Here is an 18,017-nt window from a genome sequence, read left to right as displayed (position 1 = left end):
TGGCATGGCACAGAAATAAAAATAAACTGTAGCAGTTCTGACATTACTTGCCATAAATGAAGTGGAAGCAATATACTTAGTAGTAGTGGTAATAGTAATACCGGCACCTGTATTAACAATCGTAATATATAATTTGGTAGCTCCAATAGCACAAGTGGTATTTAAAATAATCATCAACTGTATTAACAGTTGACAGACCCGTGTCTCATTTCACGCATGCGCAGCGCGCCATTGAAGGAAATAGTGTGAGACGCGAGTGAAGTGGGTCGGGGCTTGACACGAAATCTGAGATTTGACTCCGGTTTGATTCGCGCTCTGGTTTTGAGGATGTAAGGCTACAGTTTGCGGACTTTTCCCACCATGTTTGTGTAAACAGCTGGTGAAAGTGATAACCCAGGAGGCGTACAGGATCTGCACAGCCCCACCGCTGGCCCCGTCGGCACGGTAACTTGGTACAGAGGCGGCGCTCCTCTGCTAGCTGCCACACCAGCTAACTTCAGGTAGCCTCAAGTGCTAGCTATTTACATAGCTTTCATTAGTTTGTAGTTTTAAACTACGCAGCGATCATTTACCGACCAATGTTTTTCACAGCTGCGTGAAATTATTTTGTTGCTAACTATCAAACAAAGTTGTTAATGAATTCCTGTGCTGCGGAACTGGCTATGATAAACAAACACGCCTGCTAACCTCATAGTAGCATGCTACGTTAGCTCGTTTGCTATCAACAATCATTGGTGCTAGCTGATGTTTTCAGTAGCAACCAGCTAGCAAATGCAATGTCAGTCATTTTTAATGGAAACAGGTGTTTCCGGTTGGGCTCTTCAAAATAAAGCCATACAGGCATGCCAAGGCACTCCACTATAGGCGGTCCACAAATGTGTGAATTTACTATCAAATCACGTTTTATTTTAAATACTTGCATACACAGTACAACGTATGCTGAAGGTCTTAAATGCCTATCTCCTTAGGGAGTGTAACAAAAACCGGAGATAAAAACTAATAGCAAAATGGTTCAACAACAAAACATGAAAGATCCTGATGACTAGATAAAATAAAATAGCATAAATTAAAGTACAGATATTTAAAATAGCCTAAAAATTAAACCGTGAAACAGTATAAATAGTGTTCAGTTTTGATAAATTAGGTGAGCAATGCATCTACTAGTCAGTGTCAGAAAAATGATACAGTTTAATCAGCGCATAATAATAAGGTGACATAATCAAGAAATTTTCAATTTTGGTAATTTATTGGCCCAGTATTTATGATACATTCCTATTTATAAGGTCGTAATAATTCTCACAAGTTATCTGATGTGAGTGTGTTCTGATATTTGACTCTGCATTAGGTGGTTTTAACAAAAGAAAAACACACCCTGTAACATGTATGACCATTTTTTTGCTGTTCCTATCAGATAATAGTATTGGACCTCCGACTGCGTTAGACAGCACGTCAGATGTCTTAAATATAAGTTTGTCAGCGGTCGAGTTTCTGAAGGGTTTTCACTCTTCATTTTAAACAGATTTACCTTTATTTTGAAGACGTAGTGCCTCCTTCCTGTCTTGTCCCTCTTCAGTAACTTCATGCAGCTTCTCTGAACTAAGGGCAGCCAGAGTGGCGCCGCTAGCTAGCTGAGAGGGGATACAACTACCGAAACTTTATTTTTACCCTAGAGTAAGCAGTTGAGGGTTTTTCTAAAGTCTTATGCAAATGGAAAAAATGCTGCATCGCGATATCAGTAGGTGTTATCATTAGGTAGTAGTGAGCTATTGTTATAATTACTTTGTTACCTTGAGCGTTATGGTTTGTGGTTCGTGCCTTCTGGCAAACAGCGAGACTCAAAACAGAAACTGTGTGTTTATCGGTTTTTACTAGAAAGCTAATCTGGATTTGCACAGGACAATACAACAGTAAAATGGCAGTAACTGACAACCTCTGCTCCAAATACAATTTTAAAAGCAGGTAGATACAGTCTGTTTTTTTGTCTTGGTCAGTTCTACAGTTGCTAGTTTATTAAATATATGAAGCTACAACTTTGTGCCATGTAATACATCAGCCCTGCAATAAATCCGTGCAATCTTATATGCAGGTAATAATATTCAGATTTTGGTTAATTTGATTGGTAATAGAGTAGATTTAAATTTGTATTAGCAGTCACATTTTACCTTGAACAAGTATTGCTCCTCCTGCAGACCATGTTGCGATTTCAATGAGGCTTTGATTAATTGTTCAGCCCTAAATTGTGCAATTAAATACGATGTGGGCTGAGTGCTAATAGGTGTAAAAAATGGGTAGTTTTACATAAGTACTATGATAAAATGATAAGTATCTTATTGGGATTTTTTTCAGCCTCTTGTAGCATTCAGGGTGTGTTTGTGGATGTAAATGTTGTCCCTGCTTAGTAGTTCTTTCTTATCACAAATGGTGCATCTATTTCTATATATATTTTTATCTTGCACCATCTGTCACAAGTTTGATGCGGAAGTGAGTGACTGTCCATGGTTGCATGTCAGGTTAAGTTAAATGCACATCTCTCTGAAATAGTTTAATCAAAACCTTTCATGTCATCGTCTCTTCAGATCTTGCCATATTTCCTCTTGATGCTGAGAGACTTCTAATCACATTATCAAGCCTGTGAAGACCAAGACCATTTCTCCTCTGCCTTCCTGATTATGTGATGTGAGTCAACAACATACATTTTCCCAGAAAGTTCAGTCAGAGCCTGAAGTCAAGATGTCCATCACCAACACACCTACCAGCAACGACGCCTGTCTGAGCATCGTGCACAGCCTGATGTGTCACAGACAGGGTGGTGAGAGCGAAACATTCGCCAAGCGGGCCATCGAGAGCCTGGTGAAGAAGCTGAAGGAGAAAAAAGATGAGCTCGACTCACTCATCACAGCCATCACCACCAACGGAGCCCATCCCAGCAAGTGTGTGACCATTCAGAGGACGCTGGATGGACGGCTGCAGGTAGGACCATACAGTTATCTAGATCTTTCAGGTCCATAAATATGAAGGGTGTTTTTAATCTACTTTAATTTAATCATGTTTGGAGTCTTTTTCACTGGCAGTAAACTAGCCAGGACTCAGATTCAGTTAAATTTAATTTAAACAAAATGCTATTTACCCTCACTACATTAATTTTTAATTGAGAACAAATCCCATGACAATCAGTTATTCAGTGTAAGCAGAGAATGGATTAATCCACATAGGTTTGCAGAGGTATACAGGTTTCACAGTATATCATGGTAATAAAAATTAAATTGACGCTTATCGTACCATGAATATTTGCTTGTCTACGGTATTGAGTTTTAACTTATTAATATTAAATAAAAAAGACTGAATTCTACATGATAACTGAAGTGAAATTATAATGAAACATTTGTTCAACCAAAAAACAGCCCCCTCTGTTTTAATTTCTTCGTGTGTTATCATAACAACTAATAATAAGGATTGTGTAATACTGACTTTGGAGAACCGTATCATACTGATGCTATCCTGTAGTGAAATGTAATTGCCCTGAGCCCAAAGAGACATCTTCCTATTGCTTGGTTTGTCTGACTAACAGTCCAGACCACAAACTTAACTTAATGTAATGCAAAGAAAAGCAGCAAAGCCTCACAGTTTGAGAAGCTGGAACTAAACTTGTGGCATTTTTTGTTGCAGACAGAAGCAATTAGTTATTATAATAGATTTTTGGCAATTAACTTATTGTTTGAGCTTTAACAACATCCAAAATGTGAGATGAGAACCCTGCCAATATAAACATTGCAATCTGTGATTATACAATGGAATAGTCATTAATTTAGCACAAAAAATAACATGATAAAGCTAAAAGAAAAAGGTGAGAAGATTCACCCCCGATTCAGCTGGGAGATGTGTACAAGCTGCAAGATTGCTATGTCCAATAAATAAACAAAATAAACTGTCAAGAAGGTAAATATTCTTACAGCTGTGTTCCTTATTAAACAGAAAAATACAGCAGTGCATTTACTGAATTCATATTTATCTCTTTTACTAAACTCAAATCAGACCATTAGATTAGCTAAATAAAATAACAAATATCACCTAAAGGAAAAACAACCAACGGTCGGCTTAACCAGTATCAATCAGTCAACAAACTTTATTTCTATAGCACTTTTCATGCAAACAGAGTGCAACACAAAGCGCTTCACACAATAAAAACAATAAAACACACACATACATACACACACATGCACACATATAAAGGAAAGATTTTGTAATGGTAAGGACTAAAATAAGAACAGCACTCATTAAAAAAAAAGACAGGTACTGAGGAAACACTATCATAAGTGAGGAAATACCAAAGGCAGGATAAAAACCCAAAATAGAAAACAATTTTAAATCAATAAATAAATAAGTACATAAATAGGTTAAAATAAGATAAAATAAATAAGTAACAAAATGTAAGAATATGTCAGCTAGAAAACAGATTAACAAAAGTAAATGATAAATACTCTATAATAATAATGATGAATACGAAATAAATAAAGAGATAAAGCCAACAGTTGATACATTTGTCCAATCAGCCAGCCCTTGTCTGCAGTGGAGCAAAGTTATTCCAGAGCCATTTTCGTAATATGTGTGTCAGAACACGCCATTCACCACACCATGGAAAACAAATTGTATTCCAATAGTTGACTCAGCACTATTTTTGACCTTAGCTGTGAGGACAGTGAGTTTACAAATGAATTAACTCTGCTTTCCTGTGTTCTGTGTCTGTGTTGTTCTCAGGTGGCTGGACGTAAAGGCTTCCCTCATGTAATCTATGCCCGGCTGTGGCGGTGGCCTGACCTGCACAAGAATGAACTGAAGCACGTCAAATACTGCCAGTTTGCCTTTGACCTGAAGTGTGACAATGTGTGTGTCAACCCCTATCACTACGAGAGAGTGGTGTCTCCCGGCATAGGTGAGTAACCAGGGTGGACATGGGTCTTTAAAAAGTCTTTTAAGTTCACATTTACCAATAAAAGGCCTTAAAAAGTATTAAATAGCCTTAAATTCTGCTTGGAAAGGTCTTAAATATTAAATTATTAAATGCTATAAGCTATTTGTGTTAGCAAACTTTTGCAAACTGTTGCTTCTGTCTGAATAGCATTGAGGGGCTAGCTAGTTAGCAAGCTGCAAACCATTTCTGTGGTTTTATTTTGTACCTAATTTTAACCCCTCCTCTAGTGTTTAGCTGTTAATCTACATTATTTTCCAATCAAGTCTCATTCATGTCATTGCACCCGTCTGAACTGGTGATTCTCATTGTACAGTTCCTTGTACGTTCTCTATTCAGAATAAAAATACGAGGAACGATACACAGTGCTAAATAATTTGATGGAAACGTTACCTGGTAAATTATTGTCCATCTACGTCCATATGTGAGCAAAAGACAAGCAGTGGAAAATGTGCCAATCCACTGTACATGAAGAAGGCGACTGGATTCATTATGACATCAAACTGTCTGTAGACTGAAATGAGATATAATGGCATTTACCCATTTATTTAAAAGCCACGTACAAACTATAAAACAGAGAATCAGGGGTCTGAATGTCTTGCAGCAGTAAAAAGATCAGTAATATCATTAATTAATGTCATGAAAGATTTCACATTAATAAATGCATTTAGATAGATGTTCTTTATCTCAAGCAGTCATTGTAATTTTGGCTTACTCATAATTCTGAACTGATAATATATGCATTTACTGAAAAGAGATTGCCTGTATTTTCACATTTTATGATTATTTTTATTGTCCTTTAATTCTAAATTCATTTTAAAGTCTTAAAAATCTTAAATATTCTTACATTTATTTTGTAATGTATGGTGTATGAGAGGTTTGATATAACACTAAGAAACTAAAGAGAGCTAAGCCTTAGTTTCAGTTCTCTGTTTCTTAAAGTGTACTAAAGAGAACTGAGACCAAAAGCTGCTTTTAAAGGAGGAAATTGACATAAAAATTGTTTTAGCAGTTGTTCTAGGTGTCATTTGTTGTAGTTTAACACACTCAGCCCTCTGTCTGCATCACAAGGCATATTTATCAGTTCTGTAGATAAGAAGTTGATATTGTCAGTCATGTGTTCTTCATCCTTCCCCTCGGTCCAAAGACTTATCAGGACTGACGCTGACCAGTTCTGGACCCAGCTCAGCACTGATGGTGAAGGATGAGTACGATTTCGATGGACCCCAGAGTCTGCCCTCCATCGAAGGAGGGCACTCCATCCAGACCATCCAGCACCCTCCATCCAGCAGCCGCCCGGCCCCTTCTGAGTCATTTGCAACCCCAAACCTGCTCCCACCTGCTGAGGCCTCCACCTCTGCCTCGACATCGTCCTTCCCCGCCATCGCTGCTGGATCAGGCAGTAAGATACAGTTGTCAGATACCTTTTTGTGTGTGCTAGTTTTTTCAGTTTGTTTGTGCTTTTGCCTTTGTGTGGTTGTACATGTATTAAAAGTCTCTGAGTGATAGTTAAAGACTTATTTTAAATTTTTGTACGTATTATGAGAATTGTTGCTGTGAATGTTTGCAAAGCAGTAGACTTTGAATCTGTGAATGTCTGACTTCTGCTCCTCTTTTCTCCTCTCAGGTGCAAGCTCAACCTGGTCCAGAAACAGCAGCTTCACCCCCAACATACCCCACCACACCAACGGTCATCTACAGCACCACCCTCCTATGCCACATCCTACACACTACTGTAAGTGCGCACTGTCACTACAGCTGTAAATTAATCCAAAGACAGTGTCTGTTTTTTTGCAAAGTAAGTGATTGCTAACATTACTGTGCTTGTTTCTCTCAGGGCCGGTGCATAATGAGCTCGCCTTTCAGCCTCCTATATCCAATCATCCAGGTGAGAACACACAACCCACCAGTACGTAAACCGAGCTGGCTGTAGACTGAAAGCTGCCTATAGCAATAGTCTATCATAATCTAAAGTGGATAAAAAATGAGAGAATTTGTATTATTAAAGCTTTCTTAGTCAAAGGAAAAGCCTGCATATGTGACGGTAATGTTATTATAACATAAACTATCTACTCTCTGCAAAGGACATGCTGCTTTGTTTGGACACAGTGGCACTCTTTTGCAGAGTGTCAAATACATTTCACTTCTGTCATTTAAATCCATGATGCACAGAGAGATGTTTCAGCATAAATGCTGCAGCTGAAATGATCATTTTACAGACATTACAACAAGCGCTGTTGTGGACTCTGTCTTCCTCTCCTCCATGACTCAGTCAAGCACCTTACACATGAGTATGATCTCATTGTTGTGCAATGCACAACTATCAGAAAAACATGCCAGCATTGATTAAAATTCATTTATAAGCTTGGGGGCATACGATTTTGATGGATCAGACAATTTGGAACCGTTCCGGTTCTCAATTTCCATCATTGCTCATTTATCAAATTAAAATGTCAAACAGTTAGTCATTACTCTTTTATAAATGTTAAATGCTGCTTGGTTTTCTGTATCTATAACTTGAAAATAAATGTCACAAAAGTTTGATATTGCCTTGTTAAGGTGCAAGTGGCAGCGCTGCTGTTCATCCATGACTAAAATCACTGACATCAGGTTCTTATCTCTGTTTCAGCTCCGGACTACTGGTGCTCCATTGCTTATTTTGAGATGGATGTTCAAGTCGGGGAGACGTTTAAGGTGCCCTCTTCTTGCCCCATTGTGACAGTGGACGGATATGTTGACCCCTCAGGAGGAGACAGGTTCTGTTTGGGCCAACTGAGCAATGTACACCGCACTGAGGCTATTGAGAGAGCAAGGTGAGTGACCCAATTACCCTCAGCACTCAGAGCAACAGTTACAGTAATTTAAATTCATTTTATGTAAGGAATAATCTAAACTTTTCTTTTTTCTATTTCAACCAGAGAGAACCCTCTAAAATAACATATAACACATGACATCTTTGTCATGGGTGATATCTCTAATAGAGCTGCAACGATTAGTTATTTTATCAGTTAGTCAGTTGAAAAGAAAATTGGTCGCTAAGTATTTTGATAATTGATCAGCTGTTTCAGTCATTTTTCAAGCAACAATGTAAAATATTTGCTGGTCCCAGCCTCTTGAATATAAGGATTTGCTACTTTGTCATTTATGAGAGTAAATGAAGAGCCATTGGATTTTGGACCGTTGGTTGGACAAAAGAAGCAATTTGAAGACATCATTTGTGGTCTATGGACTGAATAATTGTTCGATTAATTGTGAAAATCATCAGCAGACAAATAATGACAATAATTGTCTGTTGCAGCCCCAGTCTTGCAATGTGCGTTGACACAGATACAAATATTCCAAAATATTAAGGGAAAATGCATTGTCATATCTGTCCGTTTTGGTTGGAATATGTGCTTTGTATCTATAGACTTGACAACCTTACCAAAGTATCTGTAGCATCAACACATAAGCTGAAAGCTCAGTGGTGAAGGTTTATTCAAGACAAAAGTTGTAAGAATCACACAACCACACCTTTTTTATATTTGGTTCCCTTTATTTCTTCCTGTTTATTGAACAAGTGCACTTTATTTTTAAAACAGTCAGAAAAACAGTCTGCACACTAGGTAATGCTCCCGTGAACATTTATTAATATACCACTGTGTGACATTTTTGACAACCTCTTTAGACGTGTCCTTGATTCCTTATTCTTATTCTTTCCTCTCTGTCAGGCTTCACATTGGCAAAGGGGTTCAGCTGGAGTGTAAGGGTGAGGGTGATGTGTGGGTGCGATGCCTCAGTGACCACGCCGTGTTTGTTCAGAGTTACTACCTGGACAGAGAGGCGGGCCGTGCCCCCGGAGATGCTGTTCACAAAATCTACCCCAGCGCTTACATCAAGGTAGGGACACGGGTCACTGGACTGTAAAAACGAGGACATCACTCAAGGTTGACATTTCATAAAATGTTCTTTTTCCTCCTGGGGAAGGACTGAGTGCAAGCTGCAAACATCCTTTTCTATCTAATCTCCACAGGCATTCTGCTCTGTATTGACACTGATTTATACACACAACTGTTCTGTGTAATTCATAAAAAAAATGTTCCTCATACTACCACAGGTTCCCATCTTTTTCATTCATTATTTCATTATGGATAATCATACATCTTCTCACAGCTGAGTTCTCTCTGTGGTTCAGCCTGATTGGCAGCCTGTGGCGATGACATTTCTCCTGTGCAGGGGGGTAATTGCTGCTGAATGTTCGGTGTTTAAAGTCTCTTCTCTCCTGCAGGTGTTTGACCTTCGTCAGTGCCATAGACAGATGCAACAGCAGGCGGCTACGGCTCAGGCAGCAGCTGCAGCCCAGGCAGCTGCTGTGGCTGGAAATATACCTGGACCTGGATCAGTGGGAGGGATCGCTCCAGCCATTAGTAAGATACTGTAACTGATCCACAGTGACACATAGAGACAGTGGGAAGTGGAGGCAGTGTGGTTGTGGTTTCAGCTGTGTACTTGCATAGGAAGAGAACAGAGAAACGCTCAGATGTATTATATCGATTCCTGATGGATTATAAGTTAGTATAAAATGTGGCTTCATTGCCCCAAAAATGAAGTTTAAAGTTTTGCACAAAGGGTTTGTTTTGTTTCTTTCACATAAGCTGTATTTGCCCAGAGCTGGTATTTGGTACCTGGTACACTGTGTTATGATACACATTATGTTTGGCATTGTAGTAATGTTTTTGGGTTAATATAATTTACTTGAATATTCCTTCTAGTTTGAATGAAAAGCACATCTGGTGTTGAGTTTGTCTCTGCAGCATCACACTGATCTGATTGTGACTCGCTCTACTCCAATCTTCTCAGGTCTGTCAGCAGCAGCTGGTATCGGGGTAGATGACCTCCGGAGGCTTTGTATTCTCAGGATGAGTTTCGTTAAGGGCTGGGGACCCGACTACCCTCGGCAGAGTATCAAGGAGACCCCCTGCTGGATCGAGATCCACCTACACAGAGCTCTACAGTTACTGGACGAGGTTCTTCACACGATGCCTATAGCAGACCCACAACCTCTGGACTGAGGTCTTTACAGCTGCAGCATCACACTGTGACGTACAGTGGAAATTGAAAGTCTTCCTCAGTGAACTTTTCTGCATGGAGAAGCCTGTGAAACAGCTGAAAAAAATACTTTGTGGTGTGTTTGAGGCACCTGTGTGCACTGTGGCCCCTACTTTTACTTTTTAAGCAAGAGTGACACTAAAATAAGCCAAAGCCATATATTAAAAATATATTTCTCTATATTTTTCATAGATGGCTTTGATTTGTGATGACTGGAATGATGAACTGTAGGACTAGAAAAAGACATCACTTATAACTACAGTTACAAAACACCACAACATGCACATAGATGACCTGCAGATCCTATTTAAACTGGAATGTACACCGACTACTCAGCGTCCCTGGAGTCCACAACCACCAACTACTGACAGATGTTAGATTCACTGAATAATATGAAGACAGCTGTGGGATGAGATGCTGTGCAGAAAGGCTCTCATGTCCATTGTCCAGTGTACCAGAGCACTGCTCATTTTCTTTTGTGTCAGTTTTCATTCAAACTGTTAACAGACTGCATCACACCTGCAATGACGAGCAGGTTCAGTCAGCTGTCAGGCTGAATAGAAAAGCAGCAGTGCTCTGAGGCCTCACACTGATTGCTGCCTGTCAGACACTGGGCAGGGCTGGGGACATCCCAGCTGAATCCAGTCATATGAGAGACTCACAGCCATCCACAAGTATCGCAGATTGAGATGACATGCACCACGCCTGAAACCGACTCTCAATCTCTGAACTGAAACATGGTCAAGTCTATCGACTCTTACAGGTCAGGTATTGTCAAACTACAGGTTTGGCCCCCGAAACTGGCTGTGGGTTTGATGGGTGTCTGATGACAAATGTTTTTTATCCCCACCTTTCTTAAATAAGATTTTGGACTAAATGTAGAGCCCCTGGTTGAGGTTTAGCATCCTTCTCCACACACTGCAGCTACACTAATGCAGGTGTTCTGGAGGTGTTAATGACATCACGACATAAGTCAAATTACCCATTAGTGATACAGTATATCTGTTTTCGCTAATTTAAGGCCTTTGCACACCAAGACCTTATTTTTCCTCTGATATTGTTGCATGTTAGGATTTGGCAATATGATGGTATATATTGTCCGACTGTAGAAATGTGTCCAACAGCAGATATTGTTCACTCATATGATTTTGTGCAATTATCAAAACACGAAAGACTCAAAAGAGTAAAGCCAACATTCTTTCATAATGGGAAGCTTTAAAATTCCCAATACTCTTTAAGTGCTACAGGTTTTAAGGGTAACAGGTGCAAATAAACGGTTGGGATGCCTCCCTCTCCATGTTTCCTTGTGACACGCTACCTCTCAGGTGGCTGGTGATCCAGTTTAGAGGTGTGTTACCGCCGTTAACTGTTGATTACATTGCATTAGAGTGTGGTAAGCGGTCCTGCTGCCCAAGTCGTGTTACTGTCCGAAGCAGGTGGATTCACAAGATCTCACAAGAGTAGCTCCCATAGTGGAAATGGTATTGCCAAATCTTCACCAGTGGACACATTTGTACTGTTGAATGGTATATACAGCCATATCACCCCAACACTACCATTACAGCGATATAAAATTACGTATACTATTGCATGTTTAAAAATAAATATGTGTTTTGCCAATCATGGGTACACACTGACACTGAAACTTCCATCTGTCATTTAGGTTTTTGTTTTTTGGGGGGGGTTTTTGCATTTTTTTCCACATCCGGTGAATGATGATGACAATAGGAAACAGAGAGGGCAGACAACTCAGATACTTCAGGTTGCCACTGTGCAAAATGCAAGACCCAGGCAGAGAGTGACACCAACTTAGGGAGGTACCTCAAGTGAAGAGAAGCAAGAGAGTAAATGAGAAAGAAGGAGTGAGAGATGGAGTGATAGCAGCGTCAGACAAGTCCACCTTTCTCTCCAGCTTGGTCCGAAGCATGAAGAGACCTCAGAGAAACTATCCTAGAAGTGAGAACAAGGACCACAAAATCATCCTAACTGCTTGACTTCTCCATTTTGTTTGGTGAATTTTCACATCAAATAGAATAACAATATGCATCAGCTTCTGTGTGCAATGAAAAATACAGACTTAGTGTGCAAAGGCCTTTAGCTGTGATTATATCGGTTATTCATTCACTCAAATAACACAAGTGATGAGGAGATGCTCATTTTAAGTGATCGTTCATCATTGGTCACTTTACACCATGGTCGTCTGCACTCTGTTTCAGGTATGGTTACTGTTTTGGAGATTGCCCTCTTTTATGCTGCCACAAAAGATGAATCTCATACTCCTTCTGTGAACTGTTTGACTTTTCTCACTTTCTCGTGGAGAGCAAAAAGACTTTAAGGAAAAGAAAACTTAGAAAACTGGTTCAATCTCATTGAAATAAGAAAGCAGAGAAGAGGCAGACAGTTGATGTTAGATGTCGAGGGATTTCATCAGAGTACAATGAACAGGGTTTATCAATGTTTTGGCAAACCAAAGTACTAATCAGAAACATACTGTGAGTCTGGTGTGATCATGAGAGCGACATGTCCAGTCAGCTGCTGGACTTTGCCCCAGTTAACATTAATTTGGAGGTTTCTTTAATTGAATTTCCAAAGTTAATTATGTTTACTTTTATTCATTTCAATTCTGTTAGTTTTTATCTCCAAGTACCCAACAGTCTCCATATGAGCTGATAATCATTGTACTTAAATATCTTATGACTTGCAGGCCACTTCTATACTACTTGATCCAGGTCTCTTGTGTATAGTTTACTGACAAAGATAAGAGAATTTAAGAGAGTTTCCCAGCAATATTGATATATTTTCTTGATTTTATTTTGTTACTTTTATTAATTGATTTGTATTATTTTTTTTTTTTTAGCACTTTACTTGTTTTTAATTCAGTAACCCTTATTTTGAGGTGGTTGTCCTGCGACATGAATAAGGGAGTGAATAGGTTGGTTTATATTTTATGTAGGATTGTGAGCAGAGGCAACATCGTGATGCATTTGTATTGAAAACATACAGTATGTAACACTAAGACACCTTTTTAAAATCTGCTTTTGCCCTTTCACACTGTAGACATTTACACACATCTGTAGGGTTTCTTTTGGCTGTTCTTTTTTGCAGTCGTTTTCTTTTTGATTGCAATTTTCTTTTCTTTTTAATCCATGTAAATAACTTTGTTTTTGAACTGCATGTCAGTGTTTGCATGACTTTTAATGGCAGATACACCCCTATTATCCCTGCCCCCCTTTCTAAAATAGAGTACTTCACTTGCCCTGCATTACATTACATGGAGAAACTGGACTGTCTGAGGAGAGACCAGCACTGATGTGTTGTCTGTTGCTGGTTTACGAGAATAGCAATAAAGGCACACAGAGGGAAACTACACAGTGATAACTGATGTATATTAACCAGTTTAAAGGGATAGTTCTGATTATATGAAGTGGAGTTGTGGTGGGTACTAATCTGTCTCTGTTACCTGCAGTAGATGGGAAGCAAAGAGGAGTATCAGCACTGAAGCTAAGCAACGTACCAGACAGGGTCAGCAACAAAATATATTTTTACCACTTAAAAAAAAGGTCCATGTTGATCTTACTTTTTCACCAGTGGTGGGTCACCTTAAACAATAAGTGTAGACTATATTTACAATATTTTCATCGCTTTACCTTGCGGTCAGGCAAACTTTTCCATCTGGAAATGCCATAATGTAAACCGCTCTCTCCAAAGTAGCAAAACTCCACTGGCAAAACCATTAAATTTTACTTTGCAAAACACAGGAGTTGCTGGTCTGCTGCTGCCTAAATTGGTTAGTTTGTGTTATTTTGTGATTATGGTATTTTAAAGGTTTAGGTGGAATTCATCATAGTCATACAACAACACAACCAGATTGAGGCAGCAGTAGATCAGCAACTCCTGTGTTCTGCGAGGTAAAATAACTGATTATGTCTTCTGTGATATTTGACTTGTCAGAAAAGGTTGTTGGGCAACAAGGTGAAGCAGCAAAAATACTCTTTTTAGATACTCTCTTCTTTTTAAATAACTTTTTTAAGTGGCCAAAATGTTTTGCTGCTGACTCTGTCCACAGAAGAACATTTATCTAAGCTATTCCTTTAATCGTATGAACTCATCATTTTAGCAGCCAAGCCAACTTGCCTCCTAAAACTCAAATACAGAAACTCATCAGTTATTAGTGTGCAGCTTTCTTTGAAAGTACAATGAGTTGAAGTGTGATACTGTCATACATTTTCAGTCCCCTCCTCTCCTTTGCCATGGGATACATTCAGTTAGTTTTTTAAATGCATTTATTATAGATTGCACACAATGACTAGGAATCCACATTTCATCTACTCACCAACATGCGTGTTATTTTTCACACCAAACTTTCATACTATATCATAGTATTTCTTTCTGGTCTCATGTTAAACTAGCTACATGACAAGATTTTTTCTAAATGTTTTGAGTTAATGTCCCTAAACAAGAGTGTTTTGATCAATGCAGCCTTGGTGAGTTATAGCTGAAATGGAAAAAGACAAATTGGATTTGTTGATGGTTTAGTTGAAATTTTGGGGTCTGTTTGTCACAGGAAATTATCCACTTCACTATCCAATTACTTTGCCCTCTCTCTGTCCCATCCTTTATTGTTTAACTATAATTTGAAAAGCATTGTAAAAGTTTATCCTACATCAGGGATTAAAGAGTCCAATTTTGGGATTTATTCACATAATTATGCATCCGATTGAATGGCAGGAAGCAGAATATTTTATGATTATATGTTACTGAATGAATTGATGCTGAATAATCTGTTATATTCTGTTGTGCTTTAAGGTGGAAAGATGTTTTTATATTACATGCAGTTATTATAGGAGCGTAAAGACACAGCTCAGATGAGTTGATGTTGACTACTATGACAGATTGCAGATATAAATTTTACCTGTATTTCTTATGTGAGAGTCTGTAATTAAACATGGAGTGGTATTCTCTAAGTGGTGACCTGTTTATTGTCTCTACAAGGATGAAATTAGTTGAACTCAGTGAATAGACCTTTTTCACTATAGACATTTTGACATGTCATAGCAGGAAGGCACAGGTATATTTAATAACGTTCATGATGGCTGCATTCCACTTAGGGTTGGTCCTGGTTGGTATTGTACGTGCTGGCTCACTGGGACACATTTTGTTATTAATTCCTGCCGTGACATGTCAAAATGTCTGCCGTGAGAAAGGTCTATACTGTAGGAATGATAAAGGTGTAAGTTGTCTAACTGACGCAGTTACAAGCCCACACTGGGATAGAGAGATAATCAGGCTCCAAACTGAAATCACCTGAGTGGGCAGGGGTGTGTTCAACGAATTTATTTTTGCTACAGAATGATATCCAAAAATGTTCCAGTTTTAATTATATCACACTGGATTAAAACGAATTAAAGGCAGTTGGAAATTAGCAACATTTGGGGGCATTTATAGGTGGCCCTTCACAGATGATTTAAATTATTTTGTTTTGACATGTGACCTCACCCTCCTCTTGGTTATACCCCCATTATCACATGCATTTCCTGAAGACATTCTTACATGTCAAAGGAGGAAGAGCGCAGGTGTAAACAGAACTGATGATGGCTGGATTCCATGTAGTTGCTTCAGTATCAAAGTCCTGTTTTTTGGGCCCGGTGAGTCACAGTCACGGCTTACTAGGATACTTGAATAGAGTGGAGCCACTGGAACTGTGCTTTTCCTCCTTTAACAAGTCAAATTTTCAAAAGACCAAGTCTCAAGGCAAGACAAGGCAAGTCCCAAGTCTTAAACTTTGAGTTTCTAGTCCTAAATAAGTCATACACACACTTCACCAAATGTAATGTCATTTTAACAACAGTCAATGATTAGTTGAACCAAGTTAGAAGCTGTTGCATCTGTCTGCAAATAATTTTTTGTTGTCCACTGCATAGATTTTGTACATGAACAAGACAACCTTTAGTACCATATCACTTAAAACTCAGTAACATAAAGTTAGTTCCTCATGGTTTTTGCCTGCCACTTGATTGGATGCTGTTGTCAAACTGATCTGAGGAATTATGTGACTAATTGTTGGGTCTAAAAAGTGTTAATATTTATTGATTCAGGAAATGAAGTGATTTGTGTCACACTTTTAAAATGAGACATCTTAGTCTTTGGACTTGGGGGAAGGTATCAAGTATTTTCAAGTCAAAAGCCTCTAGTCACAAGTCATTGATGTTAAAGTTGGATTTCTTTTTAAATTTTGAGTCGAACCTCAAGTCTGACTTGAGTCCAGGTCATATAACACTCCTGCAAAAAACTTATTTTGGACATAAACATGAATTCTGATGTAATTCCAGCATGGCTCCACCCACCTGCAACCTGTGCTCAAGTCTTATCAAGTACGACTGAAAACACCAGTGTGGGTGTGGAGGACCTTAAATAACTGACTTTTGCAGATTAAGGGCCAGGAACTGTAACTATAAAAATATTCCATTGCAGATGCACACCACACCTTTTGTGGTTATAGTTCCTGGTGTGGATGGCCCTTTACACACATGCCCATGGATGGATGACAGCTGCATATATTCAACATGTTTGATGGAGCAATATGGCTGCCATGAAAAACGTCTGTTGGGATGTTTGTTGTGTCTTTATGCTGATGGAGGCCTGTGGCAGCAGCCTTCAGAGATTCAAACCATCATTGTGGCATCTGTCTAACTGCAAACTAAATACAACACTTTCCTGTGGCTCCCTGATGTTTAAGTATGAGAATTAATGATGTGAACCATACCACAACATGACGAGTGCTACATCTTGTATCCCTCTTTTCAACTGCAAACTTGTACTGAAAACTTCAACCAAATAATTTGCAACCAATTAAAAAGATACTTCTTGGCTAAGGAGGACTTTTTCTTGTGGTAGGAACACAAAAACACAAAAACATTTTGCAAGTAATGTTCACAAGATAGAAGTTATGGCAGGTTCTTGTTCACAAGTCCTACAGGGCTCTCCCATGATTATACATGGGTTATAAATATTGTATGGTGTTTGTTTTTAGAAGTGAAACGTGTCAAAATGAGGGAGAGGAAATCATCTCATGTTGAAAATCTGGTGAAATGGGTCCCTGGTTCCTCAAAAAGCTGTATCATGCAAGGATGTTAAAGTTAAATAAAACTAGGTGTAAAAAAACTTCAGTTAACTGAAATAAAAACTAGACCTTAGAAAAACAATGAAAACTAACTGAAACAATACTGTGGGCTTGCATAACTAAATAAAATAAGTGTCTTTGTTTTTAGACTGACAATTTGGTCAAATTTGTCAACATGAGCATGAGGCGGCATCGGTGCATGTTTACTGAGACTGGGATATCTACACGACTGTGAGTTAAAGTATTGTGTTTGTATTTTCATACCTATTCTGAACTGCTTAAAACTTTCCCCTGACAAATACCACAATACTCCATTCCGTGAAATGAATAAATAAATAAAAACTAAGGAAAAACACAAAACTGACATCCTGAAAAGCATCCTGCAGATTACAGAAGATGAGTGTAAGCACAAACATTAAACCACCATTTTACATCATGAATGAATGACACAAGTCTGACATGGCTTTAAATGAAACCGTCTTTATTAAGTAACTTTAATATCAGAAAAATAAAACTCTTAAATTCTCTTTACAGCAAATATATAATATCAGTGCTTTGGCCGCAATAACTTAAAAGGCCGTTATAAAATATAGTCTGCTTTTAAACTCCTGACTCAATTTGAAGAATTTATATGCCATAAGACTCCCCCTACATATACAAAACAAAAGTGTAGTAAAATTAGCAAATACTTTGAACTGTTGGTACAGCTTAACAATATATGTATTTATATATAGATAAATCTAAGATACATTTTACAGTATACCGTTCTTAATTTTGGTGGCGTACAGACATGACAGGCAGCTTGAATCCTTGGCCTTTGTACAGTTGCAGTGTGACGTTTTA

The 18,017-nt window shown here is 38.5% G+C and overlaps 1 protein-coding gene across 2 annotated transcripts; it reads left to right on the top strand.

Moving 5' to 3' along the window:
- Window positions 1–236: 236 nt before the first annotated feature.
- Window positions 237–11,157, top strand: LOC146320489 (SMAD family member 4). 2 transcript variants are annotated; one of them, XM_084728752.1, is made up of 10 exons: window positions 237–500; window positions 2,577–2,970; window positions 4,756–4,930; window positions 6,114–6,368; window positions 6,594–6,701; window positions 6,804–6,854; window positions 7,596–7,779; window positions 8,677–8,845; window positions 9,234–9,372; window positions 9,806–11,157. In XM_084728752.1, the coding sequence occupies exons 2-10, from the start codon at window positions 2,731–2,733 to the stop codon at window positions 10,015–10,017; spliced, it is 1,533 nt and encodes a 510-aa protein (XP_084584878.1). In that variant the 5' UTR covers window positions 237–500; window positions 2,577–2,730; the 3' UTR covers window positions 10,018–11,157. The 2 variants fall into 2 exon arrangements, with proteins under 2 accessions (XP_084584878.1, XP_084584879.1); XM_084728753.1 differs by lacking the exon at window positions 237–500 and adding an exon at window positions 1,604–1,959.
- The last annotated feature ends 6,860 nt before the right edge of the window (window positions 11,158–18,017 follow it).

This window comes from Lutjanus erythropterus, chromosome 10, assembly GCF_056507025.1.
Source record: "Lutjanus erythropterus isolate fLutEry1 chromosome 10, fLutEry1.hap2, whole genome shotgun sequence".
Classification (NCBI taxonomy): Eukaryota; Metazoa; Chordata; class Actinopteri; order Lutjaniformes; family Lutjanidae; genus Lutjanus; species Lutjanus erythropterus.
Note: the sequence above shows the minus strand (reverse complement) of the source record. Positions and strands in the feature narration are given on the sequence as shown.